Raw genomic sequence first — 18,887 nt, forward strand, 5'->3', positions numbered from 1 at the left:
GTCTCATTTTAAATTTATAAATAAGAATGCATCTAAATTCAAAATCAAACAAAAAATCAAGAAAATAAAAAGATAATCTCATAGCCATTCATTAAAACGTTTTCTCCAAATTATAAACAAACTTGAAAAATCTAGTAGATTTCCCACATATCTTCTCTTACATCGTTCAAATTTAATTTAATGCGATCCTTATAATTCCGACTCTGTTTTCATGGCGCATGATCGAAATCCATTTGACGAACATATAAATCCTTTCGCAAGTAAGATTTCTTTCTCTTTGAAAGCATGTTTGGATTTTAAATATTCTTTGATTCCCTTGAATATGTAGATAAATGTTATACAGTATCATAATTTATTATCGTCATTGTTATGTTGTTTTTCCATTTTTCTTGAATATGTAAGATCTATTATGATTTGTATACAATGCATATTTAAACCCATTTTTTTTTTTTTTTTTTTTTGCACGACAATGTATTGTGCTTACATAGGCTCTTAGAATTTGATTCATGGACATCTTTGAGAAATATGTAGTCAAAATAATTATGATGCTTTAATTGTTGTTTCATATGATAGATGTGGATTTCTAGTTTAACTATTATTTCTAGTACAAATATAATTAGAGAAGTTTATGGGGATTTTATTTTCTAGTGGAACTTTATAATTTTTATTACTTCCTCCGTTCCAAATTAAATGACACGTTTTGACTTTTGGCACTATTCATTAGATTTACTTTGATTAAGCTAGCATTTGTGATTTATAGATATAAAGAAACATAGTCATGTTGGATCTTGATAGATTCATTTTTATGTGCACTTAATTAAAATTCAATTTTAGTTTTTGTTACATTAATATAATTAAAGATATTTACGATTGAATCTTTGCATTGACAAATTGATAAAAGAATTGTATCATCTAACTTGGAACAAATGAAGTATATGTTAGTTTAATTTGCATTAGGAATAGATCATATTGAATATTTGGTAACATATGTGACCTATATAGATGTGTCTTGGTAGTATCACAGTCATAATTGTTTTTGTAAATTAAGGTAACATTTAGGTTTTCAATAAAAAGTTAGTTTTGAGATTTGGCCCTACATAAATCTATTAAATAATATAAAGAAAAAACAGGAAGATATGCATAAAGAGGAAACTATTTTATGTTCAAAGTTGTATCTTTAATGGTTGTTAATAAAAATTTCAGGAAGGAAAAGGTACTAATCAATCTAATTTTAGTGGCAGTCCTTTTTACATGCCTGTAAGTGCATTCTTTTGACATCAATTGATGATTCTTTGAGCATTCACCTGTTTTTGTTGGGGTTTAAACATCATCCTTATGTGTGAGCAAGTGTATACACATACATGATTATATTAATGGATACCTATGTGTGTAATATGTTTTTTGTTCAAAAGGTGACCTAGACATGGTCAACAACTTAGATGATTAATTATTGAAGTCATAAAATAAGTGCTCTCTCATTCATACAAATTCTTTTTAGGAAAAATTGAAACCAGTAATCCCAATTTCTCAAAACAACCCCACCTTTAACCCCCATCTTCCCAAAAATAGTCTCGTTTAACTAAAATATGTTACAGGTTATTTATTTTTAAACAAAAATTTCAAAAATAACACAACCACCGCACACACCATAAGTTCTAGTCCACCACCTTATATGGCCACCCTACCACCACTACAACCTAAAAAAAACTATCTTTCTGTTTCCCACACCACCAACAATCTTACCCCTTCCTAGGCACCCTAGCCCTAGCCCACCAAGCCAACCCCTTAAATCAAAACTCTCACGTACCCCCAACTCCTGCAAACACCACCTCCTCTTACTTGACCCCTACCCCAATGGACCAGCAAAACTCCTCTACCTCCCCCTCAAAATCTTACCCAAAAACCCATGGCACCACCTCTAAATCGAACCCCACCCCACTTGATAGTGCAAATCTAGTATTTGGGGAATAGGGGTACGGAATTAAAAATACAAAGTAATAAGTGAAGCATATGCATAATTATTTTGGCTATGGTATTAGTATTTGCGTAAACTATACAACATGACTTATAATTGAGTAACTAAATAAGTTTGGGAGTAAAAAAAGAGATTATCTATGATATTTGTTATTTGTAACAATAGGTCTCTTTGATCGAAAGTACTATTCTATGGTGGAAAAAACTAACAAATATCACCAAAGAGACCTGTTATTTGTAACAATAGGTCTCTTTGATCAAAAGTAGTATTTTAGCATTAAAAATAGTCAAATATCCTAATAAATGTCTTTTTTAAATAGCTGGTCTCTTTAAATTTTACACAAAAAGGCGGGGCATTAGTGGTTGTGAATAGGCGGTCTCTTTTGTTATCAGTTTTTTTTTAATTAATTTTTTTCGCGGAATGGGGGTATAGTTGTACCTCTATGTACCCCCTGGATCCGCCATTGCCACTCGAAACCCACCTTATCACCACCCCTACCACATATTTTGCAGAGGACAATTTCGCTAATAAAAAAACCTTGACATTGGTTTCAAAGTGGGTAAGGAGATTTCGGGACAAAGGGGTATGGTTGGCTCCGGCGAACAGGAATAGGTAGCTAGTTCACGTGGGGAAGAGCTAATAAGGGAAAAAGATCAGGAGGGGGCTAGTTTAATTTTATTATTTTTTGGAAATTTTGCAAAATAACACCACAAATTCTATTATAATATCGCAAAAAAAAAAAAAAAAAAAAAAAAAAAAAACCTTTAAATATAACACCACAAAAATAAACCCCAAAAATTGATTTCACCACCATTAAAACATTTTGGATGAAAATTCGTTGGTGGGACCCATTACGACACATGTTAGTAATGCATTGGTTAAAAAAATACAAATTATCCTAAACCTAACCCACCCCTAACTCTACTGCCAGTAACACTCCTACACCCACCGTGGGTAACCCAACCCAGCCGCCGGCACCTCCCCTGCCCCACCTTGACCGTCAAAATCACCCTTTCCCCTTCAACTCGCCGCGAAAACCACCCTTTCCCCTTTCCCCTCTCCTCGAAACCACACTAACGCATTCTGCCCGCTGCGGAAACCACTCCCATTTCCTTAACCCTTGAAATAGCTATTGAAATTAGCGGCTAAAATCGACCAATCGAGGGCAGCCATGGTTAATTTCGGTCGTTTTAAGGGTGGAAGGTAAGAAAGGGTGGTGGGGTGGGTCAAATGGGTCAACTTTGGTCTCAGGTTGGGCTAGGGTGCTGCGTCATGGTACTAGTCAACTTGGGTGGGTTTCACAAGTGCCGGTGGTTGGGGAAGAGGGCTGCTGACGGTGGGGGTTTAGGGTTTCCGGTGGTGGCGCTAGGGCTGGGTTAGGTTTTAGGATATTTTACTTTTTTTTTTTTTTAAAACCAATGCAATACTAACACATGTACGTGGTGGGTCCCACTAACGAATTTCATCCAAGAATCCATTAGGTGGTGGTGGAATCAATTTTTAGGTTTTTTTTTTTTTTTTTTTTGGGGTGTTATAATTCTAATTTTTTTTTTGTTTAATCCAATTTGTGACAATTTTGTGGTGTGATTTTAATTTTTTTGTTTTTATTTTAATTAATAAAAAAACCAATTAAAAATTGACATGAGGCATAACAATCCTATAATCGGTTACCAACTTAAGAAACAGGTTAAAGGATTGTTTTGGGGAGATAGTGGTTAAAGGTGAGATGTATCCTTATTTCGAAAAGGTGGAATTGTTTTGAGAAGATGAGGCAAAGGTGGGAGCATTTGTTTCAAATTTTCCTCCTTTTTATGATTATTTTTTATCTTACACTCACCTTTTAGAAATGAAATTATTCTATACTGAACATAAATTACATTGTACTATAAGAAATGCTATTATCTAATTTATGTACTATGTAATAGCACAATCCTGGTAGTATTCCTCCTACCCCAAATACAATATTGTCACCACTTCCGTCAGAACGTGATGATTACAACTGTGGTGCAACAATTGATATTCCTTTTAATAATGGAAAGGTACAATTAAGTTTACCTAACATTAGAAAGCAATTTTATCTATTTATTTATCATTATTCGTATATAGAAATTATAATTGTGGATTGTGTATTTATATATGTTTTACATGATATAATGAGTAGGGAGAGGGAACTACAAGCAAAGGAAGCTGAATTGAAGAGAAAGGAACATGTAATGCACTTTCATAACTCACAAGTTTAGGACCATTATTATCTTATGGGCAATAAAGACTTTTAAGGCTAAGCATATATGATTTTATGATCACACATATCCTTCAGAAAAATTTCATCTTAATGTTTACATCTCTTTATATTATTGTTCTAACCCTGTTTCATTTTCAGAATTGACAATTTACAATTCTTATACTATTTTCTTTTTTAAAGGTGATGATTTATATATTATTGTAAATGAAATTCCTAATAACAACAATCTTGAAGAATTGAACAAGATTCATTGTATTTCTCTTTATTTTAAGTTATAACTATGTACTTAATATTATTTTGCGTAACTTATCTTGATCTCTGTCATGGATGCAGGAATTAAAAAGGAGGGAAGAAGCCATCTCTCGAGGTAATAATGCTCTTCATTTTTGTGGATGTCAATAGTAAGGTGTCTTACATAGGATATGATTTATAATCTAATGTCTAATAATACTTTACTTTTATAGCTGGAATTATAATAGAAGAGAAGAACTGGCCTTCGTTTCTCCCTCTAATTCACCACGATATTGCAAATAAAATACCTGTTCATTTGCAGACGTTACAGTATGTTGCATTCTCAACATATCTTGGTATGTTATAATTTTATAACTTATATTAAACGTACTTAAATGGATGATGCCGTATACTTGACTTGCAACTCTAGATAATTTTAAAGGATGTATCTCATGAAATTTATATAACTTTGTTTCTCTATAAAATATTAATATAAAATTGAAACTTATAGCATACTGATAAGTGACTTTTATGTCACTTTTAGGGTATTTATCGAGTCGTTTCTCGGCTTATTTTCTATTAATTTAACCCTATTTTTCCTTTATTTCTTTTATTTTCTTATTCTCGTCTTTTATCTTAATTTTGTGTATTTTTTCCCTTTTTGTTAGTTTTTAGTTTATTTTTGTAGTTTTAGTTAATAATTTCTCGCTTCTCTCGTTTTATTTATTTTATTTTAGTTTCTAGTTTGTTTTATTTTATTCTGTTTTATTTTATTTTATTTTATTTTATTTTATTATTTCTTTAGTTTTAGCATTTTATTTTATTTTACTTTATTTATCTTTTTTATTTTACTTTATTTTTCTTACTTTATTTTATTTTATTTTAGTCTTTGTCACGTTTTTCCCTCGTGTTTGTTTTTGTGTGCAGGTATGTGTGCGGGTCAAAGCACAGATTTCAAGGTCAAATTACCACATTAGAATTTTGGAACCCGAGCCATTGCAAGCACATCTCACCCCATAGCTGCTGCCCCTCACCTATATTTGCTATCACCTTATCCTCCACCACACACACACCTTATCCTCCACCACAAACCCCAGCAGCAACCAACACCTCTGTTCGCAACCCACAACATCAACCACCTCCAATCATCACCAGCAATTACCACCGAAATCACCAGCAAACCCCACAACCACCTCCAACCACCATCAATCTCCACCACGCACATCAACAGCAACAACAAACACAACACCACCGCAACCAAAACGCACCTCCCCTGCTGCTCCCTGCATAGCCCCGCATCTCCAACCACACACAGCTACAACAGCAGCCACAAAAACCCCCCAAAAACACTTCCCCTGCTCCCACAACAACAACAACCACCAGCCCCACCACACTGCCCTCCTCCCTGCTCCTTGCTTTCCACTCACAAATCACACACTCACCAACAACCCCTACTTTCCTCGCAGCCACCCCGCAACACTAATAACCTTCACCCAGCAACCGCACTCACCTCCAATCTACCACCAAAATCACCACAACACCGACCCGCATCTCACACCCCAAAATTCGTACCTCCCCTACTCTCTTCCACCACCGCAACAACAACAAAACAACCACCAACAACAGCAACGAACATAACACCAACAACAATCAGCAGCTTCAATCGAACCTTCGAAATTGCAGCAACCCAGACCACCGCGGGCGCGCAGCTCTGTCAGAAGGCGCACACAAATTGGAGTCCAAATCAAAGTCGAGGCAGAAGCTTTGCGCGACCTCTGCGCGACGTCTTCGCGGGCGCACAATTGTGGGTTCAATCACGAGCTTTTCACGTGATTTTTATGAAGATTGGACAGCCACGATTGATGATTGATTGATGACGATGAAGTATGAACGGTGATGATGGTTTCTTGCGTGGTGTTGGATGATGGAAGTTCAGAGCAGCCACGAAGAGGAAGATTTCGGGGGTTTGATACTCTGATGTGTCGAGGGAATTCGGGGGATTTTGGTTTTTAATTTCTTTTAATTTTATTTTTTTATTTTTATTCCCTTTTTCTATTTCCCTTTTCTTTTCTTTTGTTTTATTTTATTTTCTTTATTTGTTTTATTTTATTTTCTTTATTATTTTTAGCTTGTATTATAAATACCCCTTTGGGGTTATTTCCTCTTAACTTTCACTTAACATTTTTAATTCCACCCTAGATTAGATTAGAGTAGTTTAGCTCTTTTATTTTCTCTCTCTTAGGGTTAGATTAGTTTAGAGAGAGAAAGCTTGGATTTTTCATGGAGTTTTTGGGATTTTGAAGAAGCAAATTTGTGGATTTTTCCTCTCATAAATTCAATGAGTCTTCCTAACTTTCTCTCACCTTTATTGCTTTCATTTATTATTGTTTTTGCTTATTTATTTGTTGTTTTGAGTAGATTAATTAGTTTAGTTATTTGATTCTTGATTTTATTATTATTTTACCTTGTTTTCCATGTTTTTGTTCACCATGTTAGCTTAGGTTTTGTTCTAGGGAAATGGGTGAAGATTATGTTAATTAATTTAATGATTGATTGTGATTAGTATGGAATTGTTTCTTGATTATTGTGTATGGATGATGCTTTTATGGATTAGAATCTTTCTAGCTAATTGATTCTATGTTCTTAATTGTATTTTCAATCAATTGCGCGAGAGTGAGTTGGTTGAGAGCCCTAAATTCTTCCATACCTTTGCTAGGCTAGTTGCACGAGAGTGAATTAGTTTAGTAGGATAATTAACATGCTTAATTGTGCGAGAGTGAGTTAAATGTGTTGATTGTTCCTAATCGAGGTCATTTTCATCTAATTGTTTGATGTTATTAAACGTATTGATGTAATTGGATTCCACTTTCCCTAGTTTTAGTTATTTGTTCTTAGTTGTGTTTAGTTGAACCTCTCTCTATCTCACAAGCTTTCCTAGTAGTCTAATTAGCATAGATTGATACACTTAGTCCTTTTGGGTTCGACCCTTTACTTACCCCTATACTCGTATTAGGGTAGTTTAGGTTATAAATAATTAATTTGATTAGGGTTAGTAGACCAACGACCTATCCTATCCCGATCACATACCTTTAATTTGGAAGGCTTTTATTTTCTTATTATCTATCTGAAGTGTGTTATGATATTTATTCATCTAATAATGTAAGAAAACTGACTACATACAATGTAAAGAAACTAGGCAAAATTGGCCTCAACACTCTAAACTATGGCTTGGGTGCACCTAGCACCTTATATTTCGCGTAGTAGCCAAAACACCACAAACTAATGGCTTGGGTGCAAAGCGCACCTTTAGTGAGTTTTTCGGCCACCATTCTCGCTTGAGCCGATGAATTAAATTTTATTTTTTGATTTCCGTGTCGAAAAATGGTTCGTATAAGTTTCAGGGGTCATTTTGATCCTTAAGGGTCCAAATTGAGCTCAGAATAAGCAAAAAAAGCATAAATGACTCAATTCGGCTTAAAAAACAATCTATTGAGATATTTTATAACACACTAAACAAATCACGTACGTTATTTTTATGCTTGTTTTGAGCTCAATTTGGATCCTTAAGGGTTAAAATGACCCCTGAAACATTTACGGGACATTTTTCGGCACACAAATCGAAAAATAAAAATTTAATTCACTGGCTCTGGCGAGAATGGTGGCCAGAATACTCACTATAGGTGCGCTTTGCACCCTAGGTATTAGTTTGTGGTGTTTTTTCTACTACGCAAAGTAAAGGATGTTGGGTGCACCCAAGCCAATTCAGAGTGTTGAGACAAATTTTCCCATGAAAGTGCAGTTAATTGAATTGAATTTTTATTTATTTTGTTTATAGTTGTAGAATTAATACTATAAATAATAAATTATTCCTTATACATAGATATTTTGTCTCTATCTTTTACTTCCCATTAAATACATATACTTGTAGAATAATTGCATTATGGCTATTCTTGATTATTATAAATTACTTTAGATAAATACTTGTGATAATATTTGGTTTCACATGGCGTGATGATATTTGGAAGTTCCTTTCATGATTTATTTACTTATTCCAATTGTCTTTTAAAGGCCATTTGTTCATCAAGAAAGCGAAGGAACAGAAAAAAGGAAAGTAAGAAAAAAGAACAAAGAAAGTAGTTTGGCTAATTTTAAATAGAAATTATATATAATATAATAGCACTCCCTTTCATTTCCTTTTCATCCAAAATCATTTATCTTCTCATAAAAAATTCTGAAATAAAACTATGAAGCTTTCTTGGTCACTCGAATACTTCTAATGCACCTTCAAGCTCCACTTCCATGCTAGCCTCACTTCTTTGCAGTTGCTGCACAACATTAATAATGTTAAGCACTGCAACTTGGTATCACATACCTAAGTGAAAGTTAAAATGTTTATAACAAGAATATTAGGTAACTCTTACCTGTCACTTCATCTTAGTGAGGACATCCTTGTTCAAGCAATGGCTTATTCTCCTTTCAGGTAATTTTCTGGATGATTCTTAAGTAAATCAACTAGCTTGACCGCAGAATCCTCATCATCTTGAGAAAGTTTCTCGTGGTCAAAACCATCATGTAGAGAATGAAGAATTATGTCATGAACCTAATTATTCTTGAATGGTCTCCCTAACATACTCATGTGGTTGAATAGTTGAACCATTATGTCCACATGAATTTGTACTGACTGTCCCGGCATGAGTTTTCTATTGATTATCTCACCACTAATCTTATAGGTTTCAAACCTAATATTTCCAGTCCAGGAGTCATCATTCTTAGGAACCATATTAATGATTTCCTCGATATTTCCATCCAATTCCCCATCAACATGGGAATTCAGTAATCCATTTCAAACATCACGTAAGCATTTGAATAAGAGATAAGGTTCATAGTCCATGAATCTTCTAGCCCAATCCTCTGGAATAGAAGACAACATGACATATGTGACTCTCTTAGATTCTGAAACATTTCTCAAATGCTTCTCAGGAGTCAAGCCCGGACTAAATCTGCCCTCGATTAGTAAGTCTAAACGAAATTCGAGCTTCTCGTTCCTTAGAACACTTCTATGTTTGCTTTCCTAATCGTTGAAGTTGAGAAAATTAAGCCTTGTTTTCGTTGTTGGTGGTAAAGAATTACTGTCATCATTGTTACGGCTACCCAGCTATGTAAAAATAAGGCAAAGTTTAATAATTATGTTTGATTAAAATTAAAGTTCTATAAACGAATTAAATTGGTAACTTTAAAAGCACTTTAATCAATATTAAATGATCCCAATTGAATTTTAAGTGAATTTTTCTCCACTATTATTATTTCTCCAAACATATCAACGTTGTCCTCTTATTCCACCTAGAAGATGCCAATCCCTATATACCTATAGTAGATAGAAAGCATATCAACATTTTTAAAATTTAATTTGACCTTAAGGTAAAGGAAATAAAAGTTTTTTTTAATCAAATTTAAAAATTTACTTTTAATTATTTATCTTTCATGCTTTTAGATTTATTCCCCCTACTTTTTCTAAATATACTTTCCCTATCTATATCTCTTGGATTTAGTTTTGGGTATGAATTTGATATCTAAGATGTTATAATAAGTTTGATGGTTTTTTGGATTGAGTTTTAATAATGTTGACTTTCTTCAATGTAAGAAGAATTAAGACGTACTTGACCGAGGTAATGTTGCTTGTTTTAGTTAAAAAAAAACATATTAATTTTAATATGTTTTTTTGGGAGGATTGAAAGGGTTGGGTTAGTTACCCTATTAGGGTAAGTGATAATGGAATTTCATATGAGGTGGAAGGTCATGGACATGGAGTGTAGGACTAGTTATGACTCGGGTCATTTTGTTTATACAGGGTAGATATGTAATGGAGGGTTGGGGTGTTTGGCAATGGAGATTGATGATCCTAATAAAAGTGGCAAAGCTCTTGCTCTTAGTTGTGATTTTTCGTTTGTAGGTAAGAACCGTGATTTCAAGCATATAATGGGATTTTGATAATTCATTTTTGAAAGAGATTACTATTTACTTTCTTTAAAATTTCTACAAATTGAACCTAAAAGATCATTGTCCTCATTAACTACGACCAGTAGAAGTCTGGTAAGCATAATTTAAGGACAAGAGCGGTGTTGTAGAATTTAAGAGTAAAATTACAAAAAGATCATGAAATCAATTTACTTTCTTGCATTAAACTATGTTTTAGGTAATTTTGTTCATTTAAAATAAAATTTTAAAAGGCTTGAGCTTCACATATTTTAGATGATTAGATAGGGTTTGATACATTTATTAAGGTTTCAAACTAAATTAAGGAACGAATCCAAATTGAGATTACGGGATCACGGGATCAGATATTCGAATCCGAAAATTCAAGTACTCCCTCCGTCTCATAATTTTGTGTCTGTATTCCTTTTTGGGCGTCCTAAAATATTGTGCTTGTTTCTAAAAATAGTCCATATTCATTACTTACTTTTTATACATATACCCAAAAAATCATTACTTACTATTTTTCTTTTCAATACAATATTCTCTACTTTTTATCTTTCCATACAATATTCTCTACTTTTAATCTTTCCAATAGAATATTCTCCAAACTTCCACCATTCTCCTTAAAAACTATGTTTTTAGAGAAATAGGCACGAATTAATGGAATGGAGGGAGTATTTGATATCCGTATCCAATTCGAAAACTTTTGGATCGGATAGTTCGGATATCCAATATCTGAATATTTTAATAATATGATTTAATTGCTATTTTAATAGAAAATTTGATTTTTTTTTAATTGCTATTTAACCTTTTGTTTTATGGAGTGTAACCTGAACAATAGTTCAAAAACAAGAAAAAAAACCTTATAGAACAAATTGATAGTTAAAATCATATAATACAGTAAACTGCAACTAATTTTTACAAATTACCCACCAATGTGCTACAATCAATATTAATTGCTACTAATTTAATCATACAATCAAATCTTATTGCAACAAGGATATTACCCACAAAGTCAAGAATCTCAAGAAGAATGAACGAGGAGTGGATGGTGATGGAGGGCACCCAGCCATCCAAGATATATTTGTACCGGTTTTATAATTAGCTTGAGGACTGAGGGAAGTCTTCGGCTCGCTGTTGGTGGAGCAGGAGTAGGAGCAGCTGTGAAAATGAGAGAGATTAGGGAAGCCACCATGAGGAACAGGGGGAAGCCACCACGAGATCTGAGAGACAGTGAGGAGGAGATCTGAGAGGAGATAATGGAGAAAGGAGAGAGAGAGGAGCGGTGAGGCGGTGATCTGAGAGGAGAGAGAAGATAGAGAGAGGAGAGAGAGAGAGGCGGTGTGGGTACTGGTTAGAAATGGATTTAGGGCTTATAGGGGAATTGGGTAAATACTAAAGAGTAACTGAAAGTTTGAAACCGTTAAAATGAAATAATAATACAAGTAATATATCCGAATATTGGATTGGATATCCGAAATCCAATATTGGGATATCGGAAATCCGATCAGATATACGATGTTTTCGGATCGGATATCCGATCCAAAATCAATTTCGGATCGGTTATCCATAATTTTCGGATTGGATGTAGATCAGATTATCGGATTTTCAGATAGTTTATCTCAGTGTAATACCTCGTATTTTTATACGTATTTTATTTAAAATAAGTATTTTGAGAAGTATTTAATTGAATTTAAATGTTTTATTTAAAGTATTTTATTTATTTATTTTAATAAGTTGGAAATATTTTATAAAAGGAATGTTTATTTAATTAATTATTTTAATTAAGTTGGGGTTTAATTTAGGAAAGTTTATTTTAATAAAGTTTTATTAGGGATGGGATGAGGAAAATTAAAGAGGGAAAGTTTAAGGAGAAGGGTTTTAGAGAAGGGGTATAAATAACCCATATATGAGGCAAATCAAAACTTTGCCCAGAGTGGAGAAAACCCAAGGTAAACTTTTCTCTCCTTTTCCTTATTTTCTTTCTTTTTTTTTTCTTTCTCCTTTCTCCCCCTTCCCCTTCTCTTTTTTCGGCCACCCCCACCACCACTGCCAGCCACCGGCAGCAGCGCCAGCCGCCGGTAGTAGGCGGCCACTGGCGCTGGCAGCCGGCGTGGTGGCTGCCGCCACCTTCTTCCTCCCTCTTTTTCGAATTAAAAAAAAAATTATTAATTTTTGTTTTAAAAATCAATTTAATCTTAGATCTAAATATTAATTATGGGTTTTGTGATTTGATTTTGATGTTTGATTAAAAGTATTATGTTAATTAATTTTCAGATAATGTTTTTAATTAAAAAGCCCCAATTTTTGAAACCCTAGGTTCTTGATTTATAAATTATTGAAGGAATATGATATATAATGGTGTAAACCTTTGATTAAAGTGTTTTAAGACTAAATTATAGCAAGATTTAATTAAAATAAAGTGCTGGAATTTTTGGTAAAGCATTAGAAATCAAGTTTCTTTGAGAAATTTTAATTACCCATTAGTTGAGATTGAATTATGACGTTTTAAATATAATTTCAGCTTATTTTAAATAAATTATGAGGGGTTTTATATTAGTATATATTGCTGGAAATTTGTGTAGAGTGGGTTTTAATATTCTTTTATGATTTTAAATTGTAGGAGACTTTGAAGTGAGTGATTTCTATTAATTGTGGCGATATTAAGATTGTATTCAAGGTACGTTCGCGTACGTAGCATAATTATGTTGATGTAATAGCGTGCTAAATGTGTTTGATTGATTACAAGTAGTATCATGCTAGGTTTGGATTGGAAATTATTATTTGGATGTTATTGATGATTGGATTATGAGGCATGATTTATTTGTGATGGATTATTGTATGGAAAATAATAGTTTGGAATATTATTTATAAACCACATATTTATTTGTGGCATGTTAGAGAGCATGTTTAATTAAACTAAATGTTTAATTTGGTTTAGAATATTGAAAAGGAATTTATTAATGGTTTATATAATTTTAATTGATGCTACAAGCATGAGGAAAAGAGCTATATAAGTGTCTATGTACACGAGGAATAAATTGTATGTTGGTGCCTTTGTGCACTTAAGGTGTTATTAACACCGAGGGATAGGATTTGTGGCGCTTTATGCGTTTAAGGTGTCATTGGCACCGAGGTAGAATTAAAAAGGATTCAACATTAAACATTATGTGGTCACTAATTATTCAAGAATTAAATTGAAATATTTGATTGTTTGAATAATTATTGTTGATTGAATAATTATGGTTTGAGAGTCGTCACTAAGTTTAATAATTTGTAAATAACGTAAAGTGAAAGAGATTACGCACCAAAACTCTTGGAACGTATATACCTTGAGTATGAACATATGGGGGGAGTTATGGGGTTTTATATTTAACCATAACTTCTAATGGAGTACAGGACGCTGTATATTCCTTTTTATTATTATTATGCGTAGGAATTCCGTCACCTATGTATGGTTTTGATGCTGGCACGGTTAGCTCCCGTGTCAGTAACCTCAATTTATTTGGGGAGGATAGGGGGAAACCCGTTCGATGCGTAATCAATGCTAAATAAATTATTTAGTTTCTAGTAAGAATTATATTGAGTGTTGTATGCTTGAAAAAAAAACAGATGCAACAAGGTAAGTTGTGTGTTGAAAGGGAATTGTATGTTAGTGTGTTAACTACGCTTATGTACTTAGCTTTGCTGATTGTGTGTTTTGTGTGTTTGTTGGCCTTGTCTTTATCTTGGCCCTTATGATGACCCATTTATAATGGAGAGTAGTGGAAATAGGTAGAGATAAGCTTTTCAGGTGTTGAAGCATATTCATGAATGGGCATGAGTGAAGAGCGTATCATGCTAGTTTCCATAAGTTTATGATGTGTTTATCGCTATAATTATTTATGATAATACTTACGAAAAGGTTTGAATTTGGTTTGGTTTTAATAAGGGCTTATAATGGTTCCAAGTTGTAGGTTGATTTTATTTTACTTCGTTTGACTTTGGTTTTGACTTTACTTTCGTTGATTTACTTTTTAAGTTGACTTGTTTTGAAAGGGTTTGAAATTAGTCTTCCGCTGTGTGTCTTTGATAGTTGCCTTAGCCGTTATCACGGTGGCGGTAATATCTTAGATATTCCTAATTAAAGTTTTAAACAGGTATTTTAAAAGAAAGGAATTTCTAGGGTGTTACAAATTTGGTTGAGATTTTATTACCACTAAAGCCAAAAACGTGTTTTAAAGTGTTAAATTTAATCTTGGCCAAGTACTTATTTATTGGTAAATTTTTTTTTTAGAAAATTAATTTTATTTTATCCTGTTCTGATTATTTTATTTTGGGAAGATTAAATATTTATTGTTTTAATTTAAAACCAAATTTTTTTTCTTTGGTTCGAATTTTTTTTTTTAAAAGAAGGGTCGAAATTTTTTTATTTTTTTTATTTTATTTAATGATCCGAAATTTTTTTTTTAGAGGGAAGATTCGAAATTTTTTTTTTGGGGAGGTTCGAACTTTGCCTTCCTTCTTATTTAATTTCGAAAAATTTAATTAAAAAGGGGTCAAATATATTTTTAGTTTGTTCATTTTGCAGGAAAGCAAGGATTAAGGTAAGTATTATGTGTTAATAGCTTTTAAAAAAGCATGTTGGCGAGATTGGGTAGGAAAGAAGTTGGGCATATAAGTTAGAAATAATCATGTTCTTGTATGCATTAATATTTAGGTTGTGATGTTTAATCATGTTTATGGACTACTTGTGAGCATGTATTTATGTGGTTAGAAATAAGAAAATTGTTTGATTGAACATTGAACCTATTTCATGCAAGAACTGTATTATTTTGTTTTCTTTGGGAAAGGGAATTCTTTTCTAAGTCTTTTCCTTACAGGATGCCGAACCTTCCTAGCAGATACACCGAACTAGGCACTCTCACTAAGAAACCAAATGAACATCCCTATGATTACGTTTAAAAGATTCGCTTTTACTGTTCCTACAGGAGCAATGTTTTAAAGGACAGAATTTTTGATAGCCCTGATCGTATTTCAGCTATGATTGTCCGTTGCTTGCCGGATGAGCCCCCTTATTATGTTGTCAAATCCAAATTTTCTGATTTCTATTTACCAGGGGACATCCCAAACTACTACAAATATAGGGACTATTATGGACAATGGTACCCGGATTACAGATTTTTAATTTCCTACCTTGTTAGGGTCGAGAAGGCCCATTGCCGACAACTTCACCTTCCATACCATGATTATTATTTCGAAAACCCAGTGGGGCAAAATCCACCTTCTCCTAGTCATCAATCAGAAAGTTCTTCTTCTTCTTCTTCTCATTCTTCAGGGGGAAATCAAGCGGAAAATGAGGAACAACAACAGGAAGATAGTTCATTTATGGAAATTTCTAATCCATATACACCTCTAACTCCAGACATTATAGAAATTTCTTCTGATGAGGAGGAAGAGGGAGAGTTCGTACAGGTGAAACCTAAACCAGAATCACCCGAGCCAATGGAGGAGGAAGATGATTCGAAGTTTGACCCTGGTAGCTACAAGCAGTCGGCCGACAAGAGAGACGATGTCCGAAAAGATTAGATTTTTATAGCTTTCCTCGTCATGAATTTAGACCCTTGTTCTTAATTCAGGAGAAGCAAAATAGCAGGGGGAGGTAATTCTGGGAGTGAGTTGAATGAGGTTGTTAGGCAATTAACAGTTGTAGCTCAACAGTAGGCAAGGAATTCATCCACCAATGGGGATGCTCAGGGAGAACTTTTTAAGAAGGTAGCTCAAAGCAAACCACCAACCTATCAAGGAGAGCCTGACCCTACCATACTGGAAAATTGGTTAAGGGAGTTTGAGAAACTGTTTGGGGCAGTTGGGTGCCCAGAAAATTCTAAGGTGGGCTGTGCTACTTACTACTCGAGAGGTGAAGCTGATCTTTGGTGGCAACAAAATGAAACAACTATTAGAGCGCTGCCTAGATTCAATTGGACTAAGTTCCAAGAAAAGATGAAAGACAAGGTTTACCCTAGCTTCTTATAGAAGCAAAAGGCTGAGGAATTCTCAAATCTCAAAATGGAGGGCCTGTTAGTGACTGAATACTATACGAAGTTTATAGAGCTGTCTCGTTTTACTGAAGAGTCGGTTTCTACGGAGAAGGCAAAGGCTAGGAAGTTTGAGAGTGGGTTGACTACTGATTTGCAGCTGAAGTTATGTGGTCAAGTGTTTGAAACCTTGGATGAAGTATATGACAGAGCTGCACACTTGTATGCTTTGGAGTTGAAGAAAAAGAAGGAACTGGCGGATGTGGAAGTGAGAGAGAAGAGAAAAGAGATAGGACAGAACTCTGGGAATCAACAGGGTAACCAGAATAGCTTCAAAAAGCAGAAGTACCACCATAACAACAACAACTTCCACAACAACAACAATTCCCAAGGTAACAATCGTCAAGGAGGACGTAACTTCAATGGAGGGGTTAGAAATAATAACTAAGGGAATAACAGAAATGAGAGGCGTTATTTTTGCAGGAGATGCAAGAATAACCATCCTGGAAAAGATTGTGAGGGCAACTTGGTGGCTTGTCGTGCTTGTAACAAGCTTGGGCATCGAGAGTATGAGTGTTTCTCTAAGGGTTCTAATGGGAATAAACCAAGCAATAATTCAGGAGGGACCCAAAGGAACTTTCAGGGAAACAACAACAGCTTCCATGGGAATAAGGGAGCGCAGCAGAACGGAGCAAGGAATAATAATAACAGCAGCAATGGGAATAATCAGTAGAAAAGTGGAGCTGTAGGAAAATTGAATGTGTTGAGTAGGCATGAGGCGGTTCCACAAAAGATGTTATCACTGGTACTTTTTCTATCCACTCTATTCCTGTTAAAGTTTTATTTGATTCTGGTGCAAATTTTTCTTTCATTTCGAAAAGAATTTCTTCGAAACTTAAAGACCGTTTGAAAATAGTAGAAGCAGTAGATTTACCAATAACCATTCCAACGGGCGGGGTAGTGAACTGTACCAAAACCTTTAGGAACGTACCTTTAGAGATTGAAGGGAAAGAATTTCAGTCGGATCTGATTGAGTTTGGGTTAAAGGATTTTGATGTCATCCTAGGAATGGATTGGTTGAGCAAGTACAATCCAGAAATAGGTTGTCGATCGCAGAAAGTAAAAATGACCACAAGTGGGAATGAGCCAGTGACTTATTGGATCCATGGCAAAGTCAAATGCCCTAGATTGATTTCTGTATTGAAGTTGGCAAAGTACATGAGAAAAGGGCATCCAGTATACTTTTTTAGTGTGAGGAACATGGACTATGAGGAGGCAGTCAAGCCAGAATATATAGAAGTAGTAAAAGAGTTTCTGGATGTATTTTCGGATGAGATCCCTGGGATGCCACCTAAGAGGGCAATCGATTTCACTATAGACTTAGTCCCAGGAACAACACCAATATCCAAGGCACCATATCGGATGGCACCGGCAAAAATGAGTGAGTTAAAGGAGCAATTGCAGGATTTGTTGGACAAAGGGTACATCAGGCCGAGTGCATCCCCTTGGGGAGCACCAGTTCTGTTTGTTAAAAAGAAAGACGGCAGCATGAGGTTATGTATCGATTACAGGGAACTAAATAGGGTGACAATAAAGAACAAGTATCCACTTCCAAGGATTGATGATTTATTTGACCAATTGAAAGGCGCAACCGTGTTCTCTAAGATTGACTTGAGGTCTGGATATCATCAATTGAGGATTGCAGATGAAGACATCCCTAAAACTGCTTTTAGGACGAGATACGGACACTATGAGTTTACGGTGATGCCATTTGGATTGACCAATGCTCCGACAATCTTTATGGATTTGATGAACAGGGTTCTTCATCAATTTATGGATAAGTTCGTTGTGGTATTCATAGATCACATATTGGTTTTTTCTAAGATCAAGGAGGAGCATGTGGAACACCTGAGAGCGATTCTGCAGACATTGAGAGAAAACAATCTTTATGCAAAGTTCTCTAAGTGTGAATTTTTGTTGGAAAAGGTTGCATTCTTAGGTCATTTCGTGTCTAAGGATGGCGTGGAAGTAGACCCAGCCAAGATCGAAGCTGTAAAGGGTTGGCCTACGCCCAAAACAGTGTCTGACGTTCGGAGTTTCTTAGGTCTAGCAGGATATTATAGGCGTTTTGTGAAAGATTTCTCGAAGATTGCTAAACCTATGACTACTTTAATGAGGAAAGACAAGAAGTTTGAGTGGGATGATAAGTGTGAAGAAGCATTCCAACTCTTGAAACAGAAGCTTGTTATAGCACCAGTGCTTACATTGCCAGACGACAGTGGTATCTATGATGTGTATAGCGATGTGTGAAAGAATGGTCTGGGGTGTGTGCTTATGCAAAATGGGAAGGTAATTTCATACGCATCAAGGCAGTTAAAGACTCATGAAGTGAATTACCCAACCCATGATTTAGAACTTGCTGCGATTATCTTTGCACTAAAGATCTGGC

The 18,887-nt window shown here is 34.6% G+C and overlaps 1 protein-coding gene across 1 annotated transcript in view; it reads left to right on the forward strand.

The window, feature by feature from the left end:
• The first annotated feature begins 211 nt into the window (after positions 1-211).
• LOC145587639 (secretory carrier-associated membrane protein 1-like) overlaps positions 212-18,887 on the forward strand; it is a 29,919-nt gene continuing 11,243 nt past the window's right edge. Inside the window, exons 1-6 of the mRNA XM_081644364.1 lie at positions 212-265; positions 1,201-1,257; positions 3,901-4,014; positions 4,123-4,185; positions 4,551-4,584; positions 4,682-4,808. Of these exons, the coding sequence (XP_081500490.1) occupies positions 212-265; positions 1,201-1,257; positions 3,901-4,014; positions 4,123-4,185; positions 4,551-4,584; positions 4,682-4,808 (449 nt within the window). The remainder of the gene's footprint in view (positions 266-1,200; positions 1,258-3,900; positions 4,015-4,122; positions 4,186-4,550; positions 4,585-4,681; positions 4,809-18,887) is intronic.

Source organism: Chenopodium album, chromosome 17, assembly GCF_948465745.1.
Source record: "Chenopodium album chromosome 17, dcCheAlbu1.1, whole genome shotgun sequence".
NCBI classification, from domain to species: Eukaryota; Viridiplantae; Streptophyta; class Magnoliopsida; order Caryophyllales; family Amaranthaceae; genus Chenopodium; species Chenopodium album.